At 40.6% G+C, this 19,777-nt stretch overlaps 1 protein-coding gene across 1 annotated transcript in view; it reads left to right on the top strand.

Moving 5' to 3' along the window:
* Positions 1 to 2,996: 2,996 nt before the first annotated feature.
* SHQ1 (SHQ1, H/ACA ribonucleoprotein assembly factor) overlaps positions 2,997 to 19,777 on the top strand; it is a 94,021-nt gene continuing 77,240 nt past the window's right edge. Inside the window, 5 exon segments of the mRNA XM_059077918.2 lie at positions 2,997 to 3,277; positions 7,250 to 7,314; positions 9,168 to 9,290; positions 10,292 to 10,452; positions 16,399 to 16,511. Coding sequence (XP_058933901.1) covers positions 3,135 to 3,277; positions 7,250 to 7,314; positions 9,168 to 9,290; positions 10,292 to 10,452; positions 16,399 to 16,511 — 605 coding nt within the window. The 5' untranslated portion in view covers positions 2,997 to 3,134.

Consider the following 19,777-nt stretch of genomic DNA (forward strand, 5'->3'; position numbering starts at 1 on the left):
GGAAAAATGTGAATTAAAAAATAAATAAATAAAATAAAATAATAACAGTGGTTAAGGTGTGGTTTGCAGGTTCTATGTAAGATCCCACCATCTCCCCAAAATGGCTCAGAGAATGAACTAGAGTTATAAACAGCTTATTCTGGAAGATATTTCCAACATAGGTTAAAAGTATGTTCTTTAAGATAACATTGTCTTACTTGCCTAAATGCCTGCCACCTTCTGGAAGCTAGGAGCACTTCATTAAAAGACTCCTAATAGTAGCATTTTGTAATAGGGTTGAAACTGGAACTGTTTATGGAAAAAAGTTTTTAAAATTTGCCATTTAATCTTGAGCCTTGTGAATCACAATTAACTTTGTTAGACCAGAAGAGGGGCTAATTTAATATAATTGGAGATGGCAGGTTATATGCTTGTCCTCAATAAATTGGCCACAGAAAAAACTATTTTTAAAATAGTGAAAGGCCATCCAAAAGTAAGCCTTAAGAAAATGGAAAAACCAAACAAGAATAAATAAATACAGCAACTTCAAATGCTCAAAAATGATGAAAATTTTCATTCTTGTTTGCTTTTCCTCTAAAACAGAGTTAAAATGAAACGTTGAAATGATGTGTTTGTTTTCAAGCAATGTCTATATCTAGAAACAGGAACTCTACTGGATCTTTGAATCGATATTGATATGCCTAAAAAAGTACCCAAGAAAAATAATAAAATAATGTTGCAGATTTACATTTATAGTGTGATAATGTACCCATGCACATACAGACATAAAGAAACAGAGTATGTAGAAATATGTACATAGAAATATAAAAAGCTCTGCAAGAGTGGCTAGATGGATTACTCTTGGGGAAGCAGAAGAAAAGACTGAAGTTGGACAGCAATCAAGGGAACTTTATCTGTAGTATTCTGTTTTTTAAAAAAGAGAATGAGCTTCTAACTTGTGTAATTTATCACTAATTAGAAATCCAAGTAAACAAATCCCTGTTATATGTATCAGTATTTTATGATATAGCAAATGCAATATATATTTCATATAAATAAATAACAGCAGCAATGTACCATATAGTCTTTCTGTGTTGCAATCTTGTGAGTGTGTGTGTGTGTGTGTGTGTTGCCAAAGAGTAAAACATCCAGGAAATGCACAGCTCTACTTTGTAAAGTGCTTTCAAACAGACTTTCCTCATGCATAGCTTTTAATAATTTAAAAATATTTATGCTTGTGACCTCCAGGAATGAGGTCCCATGGTAAGTGTAAAGATTGTTTTTAGAGAAGCTAATTTGGAATGATCCAGCCAAAGGTCTATCTCAAGGAACCTTTTGAGAGCGTTACTATTTCCAAGTTTGTATCAATTCATTTTCATTATCGAGTGCCTATTATTTATAAGGCCCAATATGTTCTAAAGCAGCGAGACTTGTGCTTACAATGGGAAAAAAGTTGGGTATGTGGTAATATTAAAGGGAATCAGCTCTATAGTATTTTAGAGCTTGGGCTCAGTAATCAGACTCACTTGGGTTTCAATTGCTATTGCACCACTCACTAGCTGTGTAATCCTGTGCAAACCATGGGGATATATAAAGCCTAGTTCACGGAGCTGTCAGAATGGGGAAATGAGATCATTATGAAGGATACGGTGCAGTGCTGGCACACAGTGAGTATTCAGTCAATTCAGTTAATTCCTCTGCCACCCAAGGAATGGATGAATGTGTAAAGAGTGCTCTTTAAACTGTTTTACACGTAACCTCTTTGTCTTTATCAAAACTCCTAGATTTAAGCTGAGTGATTTTTATTTTGAATTTTTTATTTTATTTACTCCTGTTAATATGCTTTCATGAGTCTTAATTAATTTTCAAGACTCATAAAAAATTGGAGGTTGAAAAGGCTTTTGAGGTTATCTGGTCCACTGTCCCCAGAGATGACTTTCACCCATCTTCCACTGATATTTAAACCCAGGAAATAAAAACATTTCCTGGACTATTCTAGTTACTGGTGGAATAACAGGAAATAAAATGAGAGGGAAGGAAGGCCAAGGGAACGTGCACGGGAGGAGGGAGACTAGTGAGAGAGGCGTTGGGAGAGTAGGACCAGCATAGAGTAAAGAGGGGAAATACAAGGAAGGGAAGGAAAAAAGACAGAAAAGAGGACCTCGATTAAGTGTCAGGAGAAAAGGGAGAAAATGAAAGAGGGGAATGTACAGAGCCATTGGAATTCGTCAATTGCAGGCACTAACAGTGTTTAAGAGTCAGACATTCTGGGTTTTGGTAACTGTAAAATGCGTGATTACAAGACATATTGTTTAATCTCTGTGAGTCGTGTTCTTCGGAGTTCGTGGTGTAGATTAAACGAGCTAAGTGGGATGGACGCTCTCTAAACGAGAAAATTCTGTTTAAATAGGAACTAGGAAGAGGAGAGAAAGTGGCAGAAAAAGATACAGGGAGAGGGACGTGTAGGGGGAGGAGGTGATCGAAATCGGTAGAGAAAGACGGAGAGGGAGAGGGAGAAAGGGGAATTGTTGACAAAGCAGGTGAGAACTAAGGAAAACCACAGTAACGATGCTTCTGTGGCTACTGCGGTGACGGCTCCAACACACCGAACACTGACAACTTGCCAGGTATGTTGTTAGAGCTTTACATGCATAATTTCATGCTGTACTCACATCATCTCTACGAGTCTATGTTCTAGCCTCATTTTATAGAAGAGATATCTGAAGTACAGAGAGGTTTTGTAACTTTCCCAAGGTCTTACAGCTGCGAATTGGAGAGAAGGGATTCAAACGCGGGTCTCTCTGCCTGCAAAGCCAATGTTCAAATCATCTCTCAGAACCTCCAAAGAGGCTTCGTGGGTCTAAGGCGGACTCTAGCCCAGGTTCTTCCAAGTTATGCCCTGGGTTCAGTTTCTGCGCCCAAAGGCTCATTCACCACGTTCCTTCTCCACCTCCCCGCTAACAGCGTCCCGTTTCCACGGAGATCGCCGTGAGGCGGGACTTCCTTTCTCACGCACGAGCACTTCCTCCTCGAGCCGGAAGCGCCGTGCCTAACAGAAAGGGTACCGGAGCGAGGGGACTTCTTGGAGAGTTTGAGTGGCAGGACTGCGACTGCTGCGAGAGTGACCGACTTGGGCACCAGAGTCCGGCGTGGTGATGCTGACCCCGGCGTTCGACCTTAGCCAGGACCCCGACTTCCTGACTGTCGCCATCCGCGTGCCCTACGCCCGGGTCTCCGAGTTCGACGTCTACTTCGAGGGCGTCGACTTCAAGTTCTACGCCAAGCCGTACTTTCTCAGGCGAGTTCCGGGTGCCTGGCTCAGGGAAAAGCGTGTTTGGGGGATTCATTTATACACCGATTCACTCATTAAATAACTGCTTATCGAGGGAGGATAAAAGAACAAGAGAGCACTTCTCGGCATCACGACTACGTTTTCCCGAGGTCCCTGCAGCACGTGCTGAGGAAGCGAACTCTTCCAAGCGTGCGCTCTGGATGTTGCAGAAGCTCATCCTTTCTTAAACCTTCTTACATCCCCGCCTGGAAGAGATTCCGGAGCCACTGTAAAACGTGGAGTTTGGGACCATATCGCCTTTCCATTTTCTGTCGTGTTGCCCTAGTTCTTGTCCCCTTTTCTGTTTTCTTTTCTCTCTGCGTTAGTCGTCCTTGCCCTGGGACGGCGCGCGCTGACTTCCCAGCTGACCTGTCCATTTGACTTTTCTCAGTCCACGTTCTGTTCCCCGACCTCTTGGCTGCGCTCCCTGTTCCCTGAAATTTTCGCCTTCTTTGGCCCCGCCGACGCCAAAGTCGTCTCGTTCTCCTACCTCCTCTTTGTCTGCTTCTTCTCTGTTTGGTTGTGCCCCTTCATTGTGGCTGTCGTCCCCCAAGCCTCAGGGAGTGACCTTCAGCACTTGTCTGTTTGCATTTTTTTCCTTGAAGAACCGTAACAGCAGTGGTAACAGCTAGCCCCTTCTTCTCCCCTTTCGTGTGGCGGGCAAGCAGTGCGTGTAAGTGGCGGGTTAAGTACTTGTGTGCATTGTCTCATTTTACCTGGACAGCGATCCTTAGAGATAGGCATTATTATTAGCCCCATTTTACAGAGGACACAGCCAGATTATTCTTACTTAACATTGTCAATACCTTGTTCTCTCCTTTCCGCCGAGGGAAAATCCATTCTCCTCCTCTTTCTCATTCCAGCCTCCCTTTCCTGCCCAACTAAATACTTTCCCAGCGCAGACATTGCTCCTGAGTCGAGCTGGTTCCTTCACTGGGCCTGAACCAGTTTTGCTCAGGTATCTATTAGGCCTTAACTTAATCCACCTATTTGAATATATTGCATTTCCCTACTTCTTCACTCTTTCGTTCTTTCGCTTGATTTATCGAGTTCATGGTATATTCCAGACTCTGTTTTTGGTATTGGGGATGTGGTGGTGTCTTCTTACATAGTTTTCATTCTAGTGGGGAGAGAAAAACAATAAACAAGTAAACATATAACTACAAATTGTGGTAATTTCTCTGAAGGAAAGTAAAGTGCACTGATAGAGAATAAAAAGGAACCTGGGTTTATACAAAGTGGCCCGGGAAAGCCTTTCTGAAGAGGTGACATTTAAGCCAGAACATGAAGAATGGGTAGAAGACGATGATGGTGTTAGCAAACATTTATTGACTTTTTGTTGTTGTTGTTGTTTTTGCGGTACGCGGGCCCCTCACCGTTGTGGCCTCTCCCGCTGCGGAGCACAGGCTCCGGACGCGCAGGCCCAGCGGCCATGGCTCACGGGCCCAGCCGCTCCGCGGCATGTGGGATCCTCCCGGACCGGGGCACGAACCCGCGTGCCCTGCATAGGCAGGCGGACTCCCAATCACTGCACCACCAGGGTAGCCCTACTGATTTTTTACTTCAGGTTAGTGCTTTATGTAAATTATCTCACTTGATTTTAGGACAGTCCTACAAAGTAGGTTCTGTTATTTACCCATGTTACAGATGAGAGCGCAGAGGCTCTGAGAAAAGATATTAAATGAGATAGGACTGTAAAATAAATACAATACAATAAAAATTTCAAAATAAAAGCCACTTGCTTAAGTTTGGGACTTTTGATGAAGACAAAGTAAGAGGACATGTGTGAAGCAATTTAAAGAGTAGTTTTGTTTTGTTTTGTTTGCGGTACGCGGGCCTCTCACTGCTGTGGCCTCTCCCGTTGCGGAGCGCAGGCTCAGCGGCCATGGCTCACGGGTCCAGCCACCCCGTGGCATGTGGGATCCTCCCGGACCGGGGCACGAACCCGTGTCCCCTGCATCGGCAGGCGGACTCTTGACCACTGCGCCACCAGGGAAGCCCGGTATTATTATTTATTAAGAGCATCTTACTGTTGCAGTTATCTGCTGCCAAATAACCAGTCAAACCTAATGGTGTAAAACAACAATCGTTTAACTCCCTCTCCTGGTTTTTGTGCCGTAGGAGTTTGGTAAGGGCTTGGCTGAGCTGTTCTGGCTTGAGGTCTTTAATTTAGTTGTAGTCACATGGTGGCTAGACCTGGGACAGGAAGGGCTGAAGCAACTGGGGACTGATAGGGTGGGTGGAGGAGGGAATCTCTTCTCCTGTGGTCTCAGGACCTCCCTGTGTGGTCTGTTTTCATGGTCTAGTTTGTGATTCCTTCAGGGAGTTGGACCACTTCCATGATACCTGAAGATTTTAAGAGCAAATATTCCAGAGAGCAAGGCAGAATCCATGTCATCTTTTGTAACCTAACCTCAGAAATCACAGTGTCACTTCTGCTATATTATATTGGTTAAAACAGTTCCAGAAACCCACTCACTTTTAAGGGGAGGGGACATAGATTGCACTGTTGGGAGGAGTGATGTGAGATGGGCCATCTTTGGAAATACAGTTTGCTACAGTATACCAGAGATGGATAAAACCTCACCCCTCTCCTTGAGGAATTGAGAGTCTAGCGGGGAAGGCAGATCTGTGAGCAAATATGATTTCACCATCATGCATTACGAATTTAACTCTATAGTTACAAAGAGTTTAGGAAAAGGGAGATGATAATAATAGTTTACATTTTCTGAATGCTTGACTACTGTACTAGCCACTAAGCTTTTTGCATTATCCTTTCTTCCTCACGGTAACCCTAGGATAGATTCTGTTATTTTTCTCTTTTTATTAATGACGAATATGAGCCTTGAAGTTAATGAAATTGTACCAAGAAAGTTACAGAGCTAGTAAATGGCACAACTTGGACTTAAGTCCACAAATGGACTTAATTCAGATTCGGAGAGTAAAGTTAGTGTTTGTATGCATGATAACTAATTCATTCGTATCTGAATCTTTAGGCTGAGTTTAGAAGAGATTTTTGTTTGGAAAATGTGTTGTAGCTTCAGGAAACATTGGGATCAAAGGTAGGTAGGTTGGAAAGCCCCGGACCTTTTGGGGTCTGCCAAGTTTGATGATGATGATGATGATGATGATGATGATGATGACGATGTTAGAATAGGTAGCATGGAGGAGGGGGTTGTGGGAGGAAAGGAGGTTCATATTTTAAGTTTGGAGTGGAATGGAGCTGGCCTCATATGTAGTACTGGTGAGTTTACATTATCTAGTCAGTATCAAGGCAACCATAGAAACTTTTTAAATAGAAAAGTGACAATCAAATTTCTGTTTCAGAAAAACTCTTTTGGAGCCTCAGTGGAAGACTGACTGACCCAGGATAAAACTGCAAACAAGGAAATCAGTTCATGTCCTTTAGTAGGAAAGAGGGGAAAATCCCCATATAGTATTAATGAGATATGAGAAAAACACTTTTGCTTTCTGCCTTTTTTTGTTTTTTTACTACTTAAAAGTAGTAATTTGCCCAATATAAACAGTTGGTTTTGTTGGTTCTTTACTCTTTCTCATTTCTTGATTCCTTTTTTTTTTTTTTTTTTTGGAAGCTAATTTGTACAGTTTTATTGAGCCCATGCTGTATCAGGCACCAGGTATATAAATAACTCTCACTAGGAAGGGAAAAAACTGTAACAGTAATGATATCTAATATTTATTGTTGCTTTTCTTTTTAAGTGTTTTATCAGCACCTATTCAAACAGAAAGATGAGTCATCTCTGATTTCTTTCTTCTTAACTAGAGAAGAAATGTAAGTTATTTAGTTTGTAAGGTTTAAATGCTAGGATTATCCTTTTAAAATTGTTGATTTTGGTGGTTGATGTTTACTATCACGGATGGTCCCTTATGATGCTTTGTAATTTAAGGACTTCATGAGACCTTTTATTAAATCTGCAGATTAACCCTTCCTGGAAGAATTGTAGAAAATGGAAGCGAGCAGGGATCCTATGCTGCAGATAAAGGTATTGCCTTTGGAATTTTTGTTATTTTTTTTCCTTTGGATTCGTCCTGTTGGAATAGTTAAATAATAATCCCATGTACTATGGGGACCTTTAGGTATATGGCAAGCGCAGTCTGCCCCTGCCAATCTTTATTGTTTCTTAATGTCCCATGCCTGTTATTCATGGATTTTTAACAATAACAATTTCCTCAGTCCTTTAAAGTACTTCACAGTATTCTTTAAAGTTCAATTAGTTATATACTCTGGCTTTGCTTTCTAGAAGTTTTATTTCCTACTTCTCCCTCCATTTAGTAAGTGTTTAAAAGTTAAAGTTAGATTGTGAGAGGTGACTGATTAGAAAAGATGTGGATGATTTTTGTAAGTTGTGAGTCGAATGTTTCTTTTCAAAAATGTAAAAAATTTATTTTTTTGCTGAAGTATAATTGATTTACAATATTGTATTAGTTTCAGGTGTACAGCAAAGTGATTTAGTGTATATATATATTCATATATATATATGTATTCATATATATATATCCTTTTTTCTTGTACAATTTCCAATCTTAAAATTTAATTAAATGTAGGTGAGAGAGAAACTATCCATAGGGGATATTTAAAGGCTGATTGAATTTTCTACTCCTAATTGATAAGCCCTTCATTTCAGCTTGTCTTGAAACCATTTATTTTCCTTCTGTAGAAACCACTGGATTTTCCTTTGTCACTGGATCTGGAGTAAGAATAAACTTGTGTACAGTTGTGTGATTTATTCAGTGACTATTTATTGACCTCAGTGAACTAGGATAAGAGAGGAAAGATGGGCTGAAAGAGTTAAATGACAAAGTTCTAACCATAGCACAATGTAACTAATGCGGTAATAAAGTATAATGAAACTGCCTTTCTATGTAGTAAATCTGCTTTTAATTGCAGTAAGTTGCATGCAGAAGCAAAGTTATTAAATCTTGAAAGTACATGGGGGTTTAAGAAGGTTGTAGAGGGCTTCCTTGGTGGCGCAGTGGTTGAGAATCTGCCTGCTGATGCAGGGGACACGGGTTCGTGCCCCGGTCCGGGAAGATCCCACATGCCGCGGAGCAGCTGGGCCCGTGAGCCATGGCCGCTGAGCCTGTGCTCCGCAACGGGAGAGGCCACAATAGTGAGAGGCCCGCGTACCACCAAAAAAAAAAAAAAAAAAAAAAGAAGGTTGTATATGTGGAAATATTTGGGTTTAGTTGTAGCTGATACATTAGAATATGGGTTAAGTGCACTGAAAGAGGTAAGCTGTTTTAAAATGTAAGAGTGAATAATGTAATCCATTCATAGGCAAGCCTAGATGAAGCTGATAAACCCAGTCAAGAATAGAAAAGGAGTACACAGATTGAATTTGGGTCTGCATTAGACAGACTTCAGGGATATATCTCTTGAGATATCAAGAACTTTATCAAGCCGTCATTGCCTTGTTTAAGATTTCATGTATATTTGAAACTGCTGCTATTCTTCATTGGATTAAATATCCTGATTTCCTCCCCCAGTCCAGAAATAAATCGTATGAGTAGCTACGGCTAACCCTAAGCTGTTGCCTTCTCAGGCCAATGCGTTTTTGACTTGAAGCTTTAATATTATAAATAGGTGAAGGTGATGTTGGGTAGGATTTAGGCATTCTGTGGCTTTAACAGATTAATTTTTCATAGAGGTGACAGCTGAATCAGTGGTTCTGAAAAATCTTGTTTGAGCCTTTTTCACTAACTATATAATAAGGGCGTGATTTTGGAGCTCAATGTAATAGAATTACAGTTTACCAAGATATCTGTTTCTTAAATGCATTTGTGAAGTCTTTGAATTTTTAAATCTAACTAAGCATAAAACAAATTTATCTTTAAGGAATTTTTACCATTCGATTGCCCAAAGAAACTCCTGGCCAGCATTTTGAAGGGCTGAACATGTTAACTGCTCTACTGGCACCAAGAAAATCCAGGACTGCAAAACCACTTGTGGAAGAAATAGGTATGTTTATTGCCTTTGGGAGGAAATAGAGGTAAACGAATATTTGGAATGCTGTGTGTTTCTAGGGGAAAAGGGATATAGCAAATAGGAAATCGGAGAAAATACTTCAGGTGACAAGATAAGGAGGTCATGTGACACCATGTGAAAATAGTTCATTTGCTGACACATAATTTAAAGACATAAACAACTCTGTTGAACCTGTAGGTCAGTCATGTTTTGGGATGAATTGAAATAGCATCTCTGTGTTTGGCAAAATATTGGGCCTCTTGAGCTAAAATCAGAAGCTTACAATTCAGTGTAATAAATATAAAGTGAACACTGCCTAGGTCAAGAAATGGAACGTTTCCCACATCCTGGAATCCTACCCTGGTTATATCACCCTCCTTACTCTCCAAGGTAACCACAACCCTCAGTGTTGCCTGGTTTTGAATTGTATGTATAATTCATACAGTAGGCGTTGTTTGCTATCTGGCTTCTTTCACATAACATTTTTGTGAGATTTATCCACATATAGCTGAGATCTGTTTTGCTTTCACTGCATTTATTATTTGTGCATCCTACTACTGATGGAACTTTGGATTGGCCCCATTTTTTTTTTTTTTTTTTTTTTTTTGCTAATAAGAATAGTGAGACTAGGGGTGGGCAAAATAGGTAAAGGAGATTAAGACATACAAACCTCCAGTGACATAATAAGCAAGCCACAGTGATACAGTGTAAGGAATATGGTCAATAGTAGTGTAATAACTTTGTAAGGAGACAGATGGTGATCATTTCGTAATGTTTGCCAATGTCAAATCATTATGTAGTACACCTGAAATGAACCTAGTATGGTACGTTAACTGTATTTCAATTAAAGAAAGAAAAGGAGTAGCGGGGCTATTCATATCCTTATACATGTCTTTTGGGGTACACGGGCAGGCATTTTTTTCCTATACTTTTTCTTTGCCAAGTTGTACCTAGGAAATCCAATGCTTTAACAAATTAGTATTTCACACATTTAGGTGCTTCTGAGGTTTCTGAGGAAGGAGTAGAAGATGACGATGAAGAGTTTGATTGGGAAATTGAACAGTCCCCCTATGAAGAGGTACCAGAAAGTACTCTGAATCCGGAGTGCCGCTATGGGTTTGGAAACTTACGCTCAGGAGTGTTTCAGCGGTTACAGGTATGTTTTTCTAAAAGACTGTGGTATATACCAAGGGTTTTACTATTTGCGTATTTTAATTTCAGTTCTGCTCATACCTGGAGGTTTTTTATGAAGATGGTAGGAGGTGACGTATTTAGAGCACAAACCACAGCTCCTTGTACGTAGTCGTTAAACGGACATTCACTCCCTTCCGTTGCACTGGCTGTGCTGCCCAGTCTCACTGTGCTTACACATGTCCTGGTCTCCTTTTTTTTCCACTTCATTTGTTATTGTAGACATGAAGTTTCCGAAATGTAGAACAGAACCCCTCTCTCATCATATTACCTAAAAAGCTTTATGTTATACCTCTAAAAAATGAAAATCCTATACTTGTGGCTTGATGTCTCTTCTGTTTTATTTGTAAGTGAGACAGAATATTCCTGGTGAGAATGGGTTTGTGGCTTTTGATGAAATTGTTTAGTTCTTGATATATACAGTAGGCACATTTGCTTATTTACTCTTGATGGGGGTTGAATGTAACCTCTTGTTAAAATCTGATCATTTGTCAGTTAGGCTAAAAAGGAATGACATTACTCTTTCTGTTCCTCAAACAACGTAGTAAATTCTACTTCATGAATGAAATGGAGATTCTGGATTATTTTCTATTTACGTTGTTGTATTATAGAAAACAACATAATGGGGGTCTCAATTTTTTTTTAATGAAAGAAATGGTGGCGAACAGTTTTTTATTTTAACTTCATCCCTGTCTGGGTAGAGGATGTTAAACCTTCTTAGCATGTGGATTATTATAGTAAGACATGTTTGAGTCTACTAAGGAAAGTTAGAGGACCTATGTTTTAGTCCCACTTGTACCTCTGTTTAGATTTCGGATGCAGGCCAGTTATTTGACCACAAATAAGTTTCGTCTCCTCTTTGTAAAATAGGGATACATTTGCTCACCTACTTTATAAGGCCATTTAGAAAATTTAAGGAGATGGTACATTGTGAAAACTCTTTGACAAAAAGAATAGGATACTAGAAAGACCTCTGCCCTTGAGAAATATAAAATGCTCTCAAGACTCCTTAAAGGGAACAAAATTGGGAGTTACTTAAGAGCAAATATTGCTGATGAGATACTTCGTTCAGAACCTTATGTTTTTCTGCTGAGTTACGGTTTCTCTGTATTCTCTCTCCCTAATCACATTCCCAGGTCATCTCTAAGGTAGTAAGAGTAGAGTCAGTTTTTTCTACAGTAGAAACTACAGCAAATGGATCTTAATTGTTTGGCCGAGAGTAGTTTGTGGTCAGTCTATTTTGGGATTACCCGTCTAAAGCTATAAAGGAATGAGAGAGAGGAAAAAAAACATATATATGTGTATATATATATATATATATATATATATATATATATATATACATATATATATATATTCTTTTTCAGATTCTTTTCCCTTATAGGTTATTACAAAATATTAAGTATAGTTCCCTGTGCTATACACTAGGTCCTTGTTGGTTATCTATTATATGTAGTAGTGTGTATATGTTAATCCCAAACTCCTAGTTTATTCCCCCACCCAAGACCTTTTTCTGCTAGTAAACCAGCTAGAGGAAACTGAGACCATTATTGTATAAATAAGAGCTTTGAGAACATCTATTTTAAAATGTTGTGTTTAAGAAACCACTGTTTTCTCAAATAGTGAGAAAATGTTTTCTCACAAGTTTATAGTTTCTCTGGTGCTGCCTTTGGATGAGAAAATATCCATAAAATTTTGCTGACTACTCATATTTTACTAGTACTTTTAGTCTCTTTCCGCCACCACCCCTTTAAATGAAATATAGCTTCATTTTTCTCTGATGATAAAAGTGATACATATTCATTATGAAAGTACAATACAACAAAGAAAGTAAAACATCATCCATAATTCCAATACCCAGGTATCTTCTCTGAATTGAATAATTTAACCCTTTATTGGGGGAGAGGGTATAGTCCTTCATATTTTTTTTCCACCAGCCATTTACACAGGGTTGGCTTGTGAGCGTCTGTATTTTATACTGATACTGAGAAGGAAATAAAAATATGTGTGCTGAAACAAATTCTCTGTCACCCCCCTCCCCATACAGACATGTGCGCGTGCTCTCTCTCTCTGTCTCCTTTCTGAAGTTGCTGCCAGCCACAGGGTGCCTTTGGAAAGCTGCCCTGGCTGCTCCAAGTCAGGGCTTCACAGCAGGCTCCTGGTGACAGTGGCTGCCAGCAGCAACAATCCTAGAGTCTCTGGTCTTTAAATAGCTCTCCTAGGAGTGACCTTAGCGATGCTTTCAAAACAAAGAGAATCACTTTCACCCCGCTGTAGTGTGTCATTTCTCATCCTCTTTTCTTCCTTCCCTTTGGTTGATAGATGCCTTAGACTGATTTCACTACCCCAAGCTAACTTCACTTTTTAGTTCCAGTTTCTCTTGACGGTCCAGTGGGCACAGGGCCGCTGCGGATGATCCGGCGAAGGACAGGCCTGGGCGGGGCTTGCACTGCTGTGGACGTTCATGTTCTGGCAGGGCACGAGCTGCACAGCTGTGTGGATGCCCTGAGTCTGGAGGCTGGGGGAGGAGGGGGAGAATTCTCTTCTGGCTGTTGAATTCTCACTCCCATGGGAGCAGGGGCCTCGTCTGTATGTTTATTTCCAGGTCTCTAGCACCCAGAGCAGCGTCTAGCCCAGAGCAGACCCTCACACGTTGTTTGCTGAATGAACGATTTGAAACTGAACACCAGGCACGGTGCTGGGGGTACAGTAAGCAAGAAGACAGACCAGATCTCTGCCCTCATGGAAGATTCTAGTGGAGAGACAGATAGTAATCGTATAAAGTGCAAATCAACAAGATAATTTCAGATACAAGTGAAGGAGAAGGGGGTGATGTGCGAGCCAGGGCGGGGTGGTACTGTTTTGGCCAGGAGGCCCCGAGAAGGCCTCTTGGAGGAGGTGACATTTGCACTGAGTCCTGAATGACGAGAAGGGTGCTGTAAGCGCAGAGACTCGGTGTTCCAGAGATGGCAAGAAGTCTGGTGTGTGGCTCCTGTGTATTTGAGCCAGAAGGGGAAGGTAGAAGATGAGGTTGAAGTACAAGACAGCAGCTAGATTCTGCAGAGCTTTGAGCCATGGTAAGAGTCTGGGTTTATTCTTGGTGCAGTTAGGGTTTTGAAATGCCTGGGGTTACTTCGCTCCAGTTATCCTCTGAAATGTGAGTCTGAAAGATTATACCCTGTTGTTGACCTTGTATCTGGTCCAGATGAAATAATGAAGCAGGACATTATAATCCTCCCCAGCTCCCCAATCTTTTTTGTTTTTTCTTACTACTTGCAAGTGAGGCAGCTGAAGAGGAGGGAGGGTATGTGCTCTCAATAGGAAGTCAGCCCCTGAGCAACAGGAAATTGCAGTGGAGCCAGGGAGTCAGAGAGAAAGAAACTGATGTTCTTGAATGATCACACCCTGTATTTATGCCTTGCTCCTATTAGTTCATTTAACCCTTCTAACGCCTATGGGAGATAGAATGCTGTGCCCCACCCCTGCCCCTGATGTCCATGTACTGACCCCCATGTACTAATTACATGGTGAAAGGGACTGCGCACATGTGATGAGGCTGAAGATCTTGTAATGGGACGATTATCCTGGATTATCCAGGTGGGCCCTATCTAAGCACAGGGTCTTTACAAGAGGGAGACAAGAGAGTCAAAGTGAAAACAGAGAAGCAAGCGCATGATGATGGAAGCTGAGGGAGAAGGAGCCTTGTGATGAGGGGCTCCCAGGCCAGGAGTGAGGACAGCCAGCCTCTAAGGTGGAAAGGGCAGAAAAGCACACGGTCCCGCGGAACGTCCAAAAAGGAACCAGCCCTGCCTTCGCCTTCATTTTAGCCCAGTGAGCCTGACCTTGGACTTGTGACCTCTAGACCTCTACGTTTGTGTTGTGTTAAGCCACATTTGTGGCAGTTCGTTACAGCAGCAAGAGGAAAGTAGTCCCAGCCTTGGGATGGAGGCGTGTCCAGTTTGTTCAGTGAGGATGCTGAGGCTCAGAGAGGTTGCACAATTAGACTGGACCTGGCTTTTGAATTCAGAGTTTGTCTAACTCCAAAGTCACAGTTCTTCTACCTCATCAGGCTGTTTTCAGAAATGTGTGTGTGTCGTGGTGGGCGGGAGGCAGGGAACTCCTTGGGGCTCGAAGGAGGAAACAAAGCCGGGGACTGGAGGCTGCTGGGGAGAGGGACTTGGGGTCCCCCGGCAGGAAGCGGCTCTGAGTACTCATCCAGCGGAGGGGAGTCCTGCGGACACAGCACCGTCCTCGTCTCCCGCAGGACCCGCATCACCGCCCCTCCTGGCTCTGTGGCTGAGGAGCCGATGCCAGGCGGTGAGGAGGCAGAGATGTGAGGAAGAGCCCAGGCTGTCCTGCTCCAGGGAGAGATGCTTCTGATGGGTGAGACTAGAGCTCTGAAAGCGTCTTCCTGTGGAAGCATTGCTGCACGCTTGTGAACTTTGTATTGTGAGTGCTCTATTTACAGTTTATTTTGAATTGAATAAACTTGCGGGCTGCCCTGAGAATCTCTGTTATTTATCATAGTATGTCTATAGGAAAATACATTCTGAGTCTTCCAAAGGTAAATTGTAAAAGAACTTCTGGAATGCAAAATTTTTCTAAGCTTGGGGACAGCCAGTGATCTGATTTTTGCCCAGAATGTTTGTACTTAAAAGTATTAAGATGTTCTGGATGTGACTTCCAAAATGTTCCCTGGGCCCCTTCGTTGTACTAGAACGTGCTTATATTAAATGTTGTTGACGTTACTTGAGCTCAGTGGATTCTGATAGGGATGCGAGATATTTTTTTTTAAGTGCAGAAATTAGGATTGTGTGGGGAGTTCTGTATCCTAGTCTTTCCCTGGCCGATTCTGTGTAGCTGGTTTCATTGTAGTGATTTTGCTGTGCTATAGCTGTCGACTTTAAGCCTGGGTATTAGGCACTAACCTACCATTCAATTTACAAGTCTGTTCTAATGGTTTGCGTCCACAACTGTCTACCAAGTTATTTCCCTTGACTTCTTTTCAGCTAATAGTCTTCAAGCTGCTTCCGGTTTGCCTACTTATCCCTTGCGGTTGGTAGTAGGAACGGGCAGACTGAAGAAAGAAAAAAGAGCTTTAGGAGTATTTTGCATTGTACAAAGTTTCTTTCCTTCATAATTCTGATCAAAAGAAAAAAGACCATGTGGTATTGTAGGTGGTTTTACTAATACAGCTGTTTTCTGTAGGGTTGGGCTTAGGAAACAAGCCACATAGCAGTATGTATTCATCCAGCTGAAGATGATTACAGTAAAGTTGAATATTACTTGGGATTGGATTTGTAAATTTTCAAATGGAAAGTCATATCTATCAAAATTGCCCTTAACAATTCCCGTTAAGGGTGAGAAGGGACAAGGAAATGAGGACAGAGCCCAGAGTTGGCTTGGCCTTGCGGGGGTCGACTGGATAGCCTGCGTTTCTGTTCAAGGCAAGTATTTACAGGGACAAGGAAGTTACCAAGTTTTGGTTTGCTGACGTGGCGCCCCTGGCAGCAGCAGCTCTGCCTTGGGTCTAGAAATTTATTTCAACTTGCTTTTCATAACTTTCAAATCTCTGGGAGTAAATGGGGGAATGAATGCAGAATTAAATGTTCCTGTTTGCTTGCAGAGGATTATTCTGTGTTTCATGTTAAACGTTTATAGCCTTAATCTATGTTAATCAGTTTGCTGTTTTAAGGATTAATTGAAATTGATGTGAAAGCTTCTAACAGGGCCTAGCAAGTAGTAGGCGTCTAACACACATTTGCTGGATTTGAATCTAAATGTCACAGGTGGTATCACGGCTTACCGATCAATTAGATTCTTCCTGTGTTTGGGCATTTTGTACAAAATGAGATTTTTCACAGCTAAAATAGGAGATAGCAATTATTCTTTCTTTCCTGGGTGTTCTTAGGATGAATTGAGTGATGTTATCGATCTTAAGGATCCAGATTTCACCCCTGCAGCCGAACGAAGGCAGAAACGCCTGGCTGCTGAGCTGGCCAAGTTTGATCCTGATCATTATCTGTGAGTATTGAGGTTTTTTTTTTTTTTTTTTTTGGAGGATTGAATAATTTACTTGACGTTGAGTATTTAAAAAATTTTTGAGTATCTTTTTAACTGTTAGGTATGTGCTTTTTTGGACTCTAGAATTTAGTGATGGCTCACAACCTTAGTTGACATTTGAGTTAACCTACAACTGTTATATCTCTGTGATCTTTGTAAGATAGTGATTTTCATCACCTCATTACAGCACCAGAGAAGTCTTTTAATGTACTTTGAGTTTTTTCCTTGCCAAACTTAAAAATAGAACATTGCATTCATGAGAATAGGTACCATTCTTTTCAGAAGACTCTTTGTTGTGATAAATGGTATATATAATTGAAAACATGTTTCAATTTCTTTTAAGAATTTGAATCTACATGTCCCACATTTCTTGGCTGATCCAGGGTTTTCCCAGCACTTTCATCCACTGGCACCTGTAACGGAGGATCTGTTTCAAATTAGCAAATAACTGTTCATTGGTGTAGGGTATAAATAAAATCTATTTTTAAGTTTTGCTGTATTTCCCACCTGCATTAATTGTGTCTTGAGCCATCATGTGTCTCTATCAGGCTTATATTTGTCTAAGGAACCGATCTAATTAATGGGTAGGTAAATAATCACTTGCCTCGGAAAGATTGTGATGTCTCTCCTTGGCCTCAATAGCAGCACTTCTTTCAAGGAAGTGGTTGTCCCCGGGCCTCTGTGGATACTCAGTGACTTTCCTAGGATGTGAGTCGTGTTTTGATGTACACCTCACTTATTACTCTTCCCAAGTTCTGGGCCCACGATTTTTAAACTGTTACACATGCAGCTGTCATCATCATATTCCCTTATACTTGTATAGTGCTCTCAGCTTGTCGAGTGCTCTTGTGTGATTATTTAATTCAGTTTTCACAACAGCTGAGGAAAGGAGGTTAAGGGACTCATCCAAGGTCACACCACTTCGAAGCGGCTCGGCCAGGACTTGAAAAGAGTCTTTCCATTTGTCATTTTGTATTTCCTTTTCATGTACACTATTTCAGTTTAACTGCTGTTGCTCTTGTGATTAACATTCTATCTCCTGTGACACAGTGGGAGACTAATTGGAATGGCAGAAATATATCCTGTGATGTGCAAATGGGGGCTGAGTGATGTGTAGTGATGAAGAGGGGAACTCTTCGACATCCTGAGGGAAGCTGAGTAAGAGCAGGGTGGGTTATATTTTGGAGGACATCTGGGAGATTCAACTCCATTTACATTGCCATTTCTAATTACCTTTATCTCTCCAGTTGTGATTTTAAAGGTCCACTGAAGAACAATTTGAAGAAACGCATTTAAAATCATGCTGAATATTTAAAGCAGAAAAATTTCATTGTCATCAAATTTCCCGGGCAAGCATGAAAACAGATTGAGCTTTCACAAGACAGAAATTTCGAGTGGGAGGGAGCTTAATTAGCAGAACTGCCTATCTCTTCTCTTCTAAAACACAAAGTATAGCGATATGGCCTGAGAAAATTAAGAAATTGGAATTTATACTTAGTGTGATATTAGAAGCAGCCCTTATTTTTCTCCATCTTCTGGTTCTTTATCCAGAAAATCACATTTTCTTTAAGAGTATGCATGAAATGTTCTTTGCATTTCTCCAGGAAGAGTTTTTTTTACACGAGTGGCTTAAATTTAGTCACGGGCAAGTGGAGAGTGGGTGTCAGGAGATAAAGGTTCTTTGTGACTTTTCTGGTAGGAATAAGACTTCGGCTAATTGTCACTTTTGCATTACTCATTATTTACGTTAGCTGACTGACTCACCCACATGTATTACGTTGAATGAAGTGCAAGCAAAATTCTTCTGAATTTTCAATTAAATTTTTTTAGCTCAGTGCCTTTTTTGTTTTTCTTAATGTTTAGTACAGTGGAAGAAAAAGTTTATTGTAAATTCTTATCTACCATACAGACAATACATTGCATGCATTGTATTAGACATTTATATCAATATATGTAAATGGGTAATACATAATGCATATATATGCCAGTGTAATACATAATATAAAATATACTACATTAGCATAATATATGACATTTTCAAGTTGTTTGACTTGTCCTCACAAGTCATGATGTCTCTTCATGTTGTCAGATTTTTTAGGAGCTTAAAGAAAACTAATTTTAATTTCATCCTAAAGCAGAAAGGTAAATTGACTATATACAAAAATGTACACATTTCAGAGGCACATATAAATGACTTCAGATTATTATTGTTTTTAAAATCCTCTGTTGTAAAGTATGGGTACCCGTGTGTGATTTTTTTTTTTTGCCCCCTATGTTTTGCAGCCCAGCAGAATGCTGGGCATATAGATGATCCATAAACAATTATTATTTTTTTACTATCTATTTCTTGCCATTTATAATTCCTTTTTTTGGGGGGGGGGGTACGAGGTCCTCTCACTGTTGTGGCCTCTCCCGTTCAGACGCGCAGGCTCAGCGGCCATGGCTCACGGGCCCAGCCGCTCCGCGGCATGTGGGATCTTCCCAGACCGGGGCACGAACCCGCGTCCCCTGGATCGGCAGGCGGACTCTCAGCCACTGCGCCACCAGGGAAGCCCTATAATTCCTTTTGAGTATTATTTTTACAGTAAAATATGTTGAAGGCATCTTGAAACATTCCTTCATAGTCCTTTCCCTTTTGCTTATTATGGCTGAGTTTTCATATTTCTCTTGCTGAGAGTGGTGTTTTTTTTTCCTTCCCAGGCAAAGTGTTTTTTAATTGTTGGCATATTTTTTACTTCAACCAGTTCATAAAATCTCATTTATTTCCTTCTTTGGGAGAAAGTAAAAGAATTTCGTCAACATTCAAAATACTTATGAGATAAGAAAAGGGACAAAAATGATCGTATAGCATCTGGGGTGCCTTTTTTTGGAACCAGAGAAGGCCCTCTTTATTTATTTGTTTGTTTGTTTTTTATTGAGGTATAGTTGATTTACAATATTAGATTTGTTTCAGGTGTACAACATAGTGATTCAAAATTGTTATAGATCATACTCCATTTAAAGTTATTGAAAAATGTTGGTTATATTCCCTGTGTTGTACAGTATATCTTTGTAGCCTGCTTATTTTATACACAGTAATTTGTACCTCCTAATCTGGGGTGTTAAGTAAAATTGTACAGTGCTATACATTAGTTAAAGAAGATGATAGACTGATCAGGTTCTGGATTTACTGAGGAAATCTCCAAATGACAAGTAGTAATTAGGAGGCTGAGAAGAGGATCATCTGC

The sequence above is a fragment of the Kogia breviceps genome, chromosome 10 (assembly GCF_026419965.1).
Source record: "Kogia breviceps isolate mKogBre1 chromosome 10, mKogBre1 haplotype 1, whole genome shotgun sequence".
Taxonomy (NCBI): domain Eukaryota; kingdom Metazoa; phylum Chordata; class Mammalia; order Artiodactyla; family Physeteridae; genus Kogia; species Kogia breviceps.